This window comes from Mus pahari, chromosome 1, assembly GCF_900095145.1.
Source record: "Mus pahari chromosome 1, PAHARI_EIJ_v1.1, whole genome shotgun sequence".
Taxonomy (NCBI): domain Eukaryota; kingdom Metazoa; phylum Chordata; class Mammalia; order Rodentia; family Muridae; genus Mus; species Mus pahari.
In genome coordinates, this window is record NC_034590.1 from 145,677,719 (window position 1) to 145,680,224 (window position 2,506).

Genomic DNA, 2,506 nt, shown 5'->3' on the forward strand with positions numbered 1-2,506 from the left:
ATTACTCTTCGATCTCTCCCTAAGATGTCTAATGATTTTAACTATGCATTCAGGATGTCTAATTGATATTAGAAAAAAATAAAAAGATGAGAGAGAGAGAGAGAGAGAGAGAGAGAGAGAGAGAGAGAGAGAGAGAGAGAGAGAGAATGAATATGTTCTATCAACCTATGCTGCACAGAAGGAATTACCTTACATTCCTCCCAGAGATTGAGAGACTGGTTGTTTTCCTGAACTTGCTGAAACCAACCGTGTTAGCTGCTTTTGATTACTCTCCACTGGATGGGGTAACTATCTTAAAATCAGTGGGGATTTTTGAGGTAGCTCCAAGTTTTAGCTCCAGTCACATAGAGTGCTCAGTGATGCTTCAACTCCTGAACCCTATAGATGACAGTGGTCCCATTAAACTCTATCGTTTACTGACATTGTAACCATCTTCATTTGTGCAAGTTTATACTGTGACTTTTCACATTGTAATAAAGTCACTGAAATGTATGTTTGCTAGGACCTATCCCTGTTGTGAAGTCCTATGTAACCATTTACTTCCTAGAAAGAAGTTTTGGTGGGAGAGTTTAGCTAGAGATGAGATGCCTAGATCCTTGTCAAACTGTCTCATTTATCACCAACTTGTATGAGCCAATCTCACTAGACTTTTGCTTCCTTTCTTCTAGAAGGGAGGTTGTGATTGGACTCTATCCAGTTTCTTAGGTTTTCCTGCCACTAAGAACCAATGAAGAAGTTGTCTGAGATCCCCGCTCCCTCAGCACTTGCTGGAGAAGTGAAGTCAGCAGATCTGGGATTAGGACTTGGACTATGAATTGTTTTAAAAGGGTCCTCAGCTGCTTTTTACATCCAACACCCCTACCCACCATATACACCCTAATACCCCTCGTAACACCAATGTTAAGTGACGCAATGTGAAATTCTATTGGTCCTACCTAAAATTCATGTCTAACTAGTGGAATAAATAGAGGTCATATCTTTATATGAACACACTTTTTTTTTATATTTTCCTTCATTCCCAAAAGCTGCATTTTTAGAATCCTAGAATAGGTTTACTTTTCTGAGCGTTCCAGCTGTGTGTCTTTCTCAGCCAATGCTCTGAAGGGATAGACTGTGAAATCTCTCTAACTGGTATGTTTATGTTTATGTTTATGGTTATGGTTATGGTTATGGTTATGGTTTATGTTTTTGAAAGAAACTGAAGGAGATTGCATTCCCAAGGACAGACGAACTGAAAACGGACCTGCTAAGGAAATATAACATAGAATACCAAGACTATTTGCAAAGTAGAGTAAGTTCAATCGGCACATTTATTTCTTCGCTGTTTTCCTGTGAAAATGTTTTTTTTAAACATCATTTGTGTATGAGTTTTTGAAATGTACATTTAAATTAAAAATTAAAGATGCGATGATGTAAAACTAATAAAAAATTCATGTGGGTGCTCCGGTGAAGCGCATGCTCTAAGGATGTGGTGGTTTCGTTTCCTAAAACATCTAATAAAGCAGCACATTAGGAAGGAGATTTCCTACCGTGATTTAAATAGAGCTTCCAACCGACGTAACCTTGAGCCAGCGCAACCTTGAGCCAGATGGCTGATACTTTGTTTTTTCCCAAATGAACGGAAGCTGCAGAAAGTAGACGGAACAGAGCATGATTTTTGATGTATATAATCATGTGGGACTTGGAAATGTGAATCTAGTTCCTAAATAGTACAGTCAACATTCCATCAAGATAGAAGAGCTAACCATGTGCCTGAGGCATAATCAGAGTTTTAATGGATTTTTTTTTTTTTTTTTTTTTTTGGTTTGTTTTCGAGACAGGGTTTCTCTGTATAGCTCTGGCTGTCCTGGAACTCACTTTGTAGTCCAGGCTGGCCTAGAACTCAGAAATCCGCCTGCCTCTGCCTCCCGAGTGCTGGGATTAAAGGCGTGTGCCACCACGCCCGGCTTTAATGGATTTTTATTTCTGAATTTTTATTACTTAGAGAAGGGAGACTCGAGGGCATTGAAAGGAGATTGTTTTGGTAAATCTCTGGCACTCTCAAATTCAGGATTCAAATCCTTATGTTATATGAGATTATTAGACATGTGTTGCTTTAAATGACATTTAATAACTCCATTAGTTCTTAATATGACCCAGCCAGCCCCTTAATAATTTGAGGCAAAATCCTATGGATATTTTTTATCAGCTTTACCACAGTTACTTGGGGGTGAGGGTGGGGGAATTAGACCTAATCTATTTTTCTATGTGCTAGGCTGTTAATTCTCCAGGTGCATTCCCTGTGAACTTGCTGATTGAGTCTCACCCTGGTTATTTCTGCTCCATCAGTCAGAGAATTTAACTCAGTCAAGTGCGCCTGGTCCATCACATCAGATTGTGACCTCCTGTTCTCTCCTCTCTGTCTCTCTCTCCTTCTCCTTCTCCTTCTCCTTCTCCTTCTCCTTCTCCTTCTCCTTCTCCTTCTCCTTCTCCTTCTCCTTCTCCTTCTCCTTCTCCTTCTTCTTTT

The 2,506-nt window shown here is 39.6% G+C and overlaps 1 protein-coding gene across 1 annotated transcript in view; it reads left to right on the top strand.

Annotated features, from left to right (window-relative positions):
- The window catches only part of Stambpl1 (STAM binding protein like 1), a 17,981-nt gene that overhangs the window by 7,543 nt on the left and 7,932 nt on the right, over positions 1-2,506 (top strand). The window contains exon 3 of the mRNA XM_029536411.1: positions 1,196-1,291. Coding sequence (XP_029392271.1) covers positions 1,196-1,291 — 96 coding nt within the window. The remainder of the gene's footprint in view (positions 1-1,195; positions 1,292-2,506) is intronic.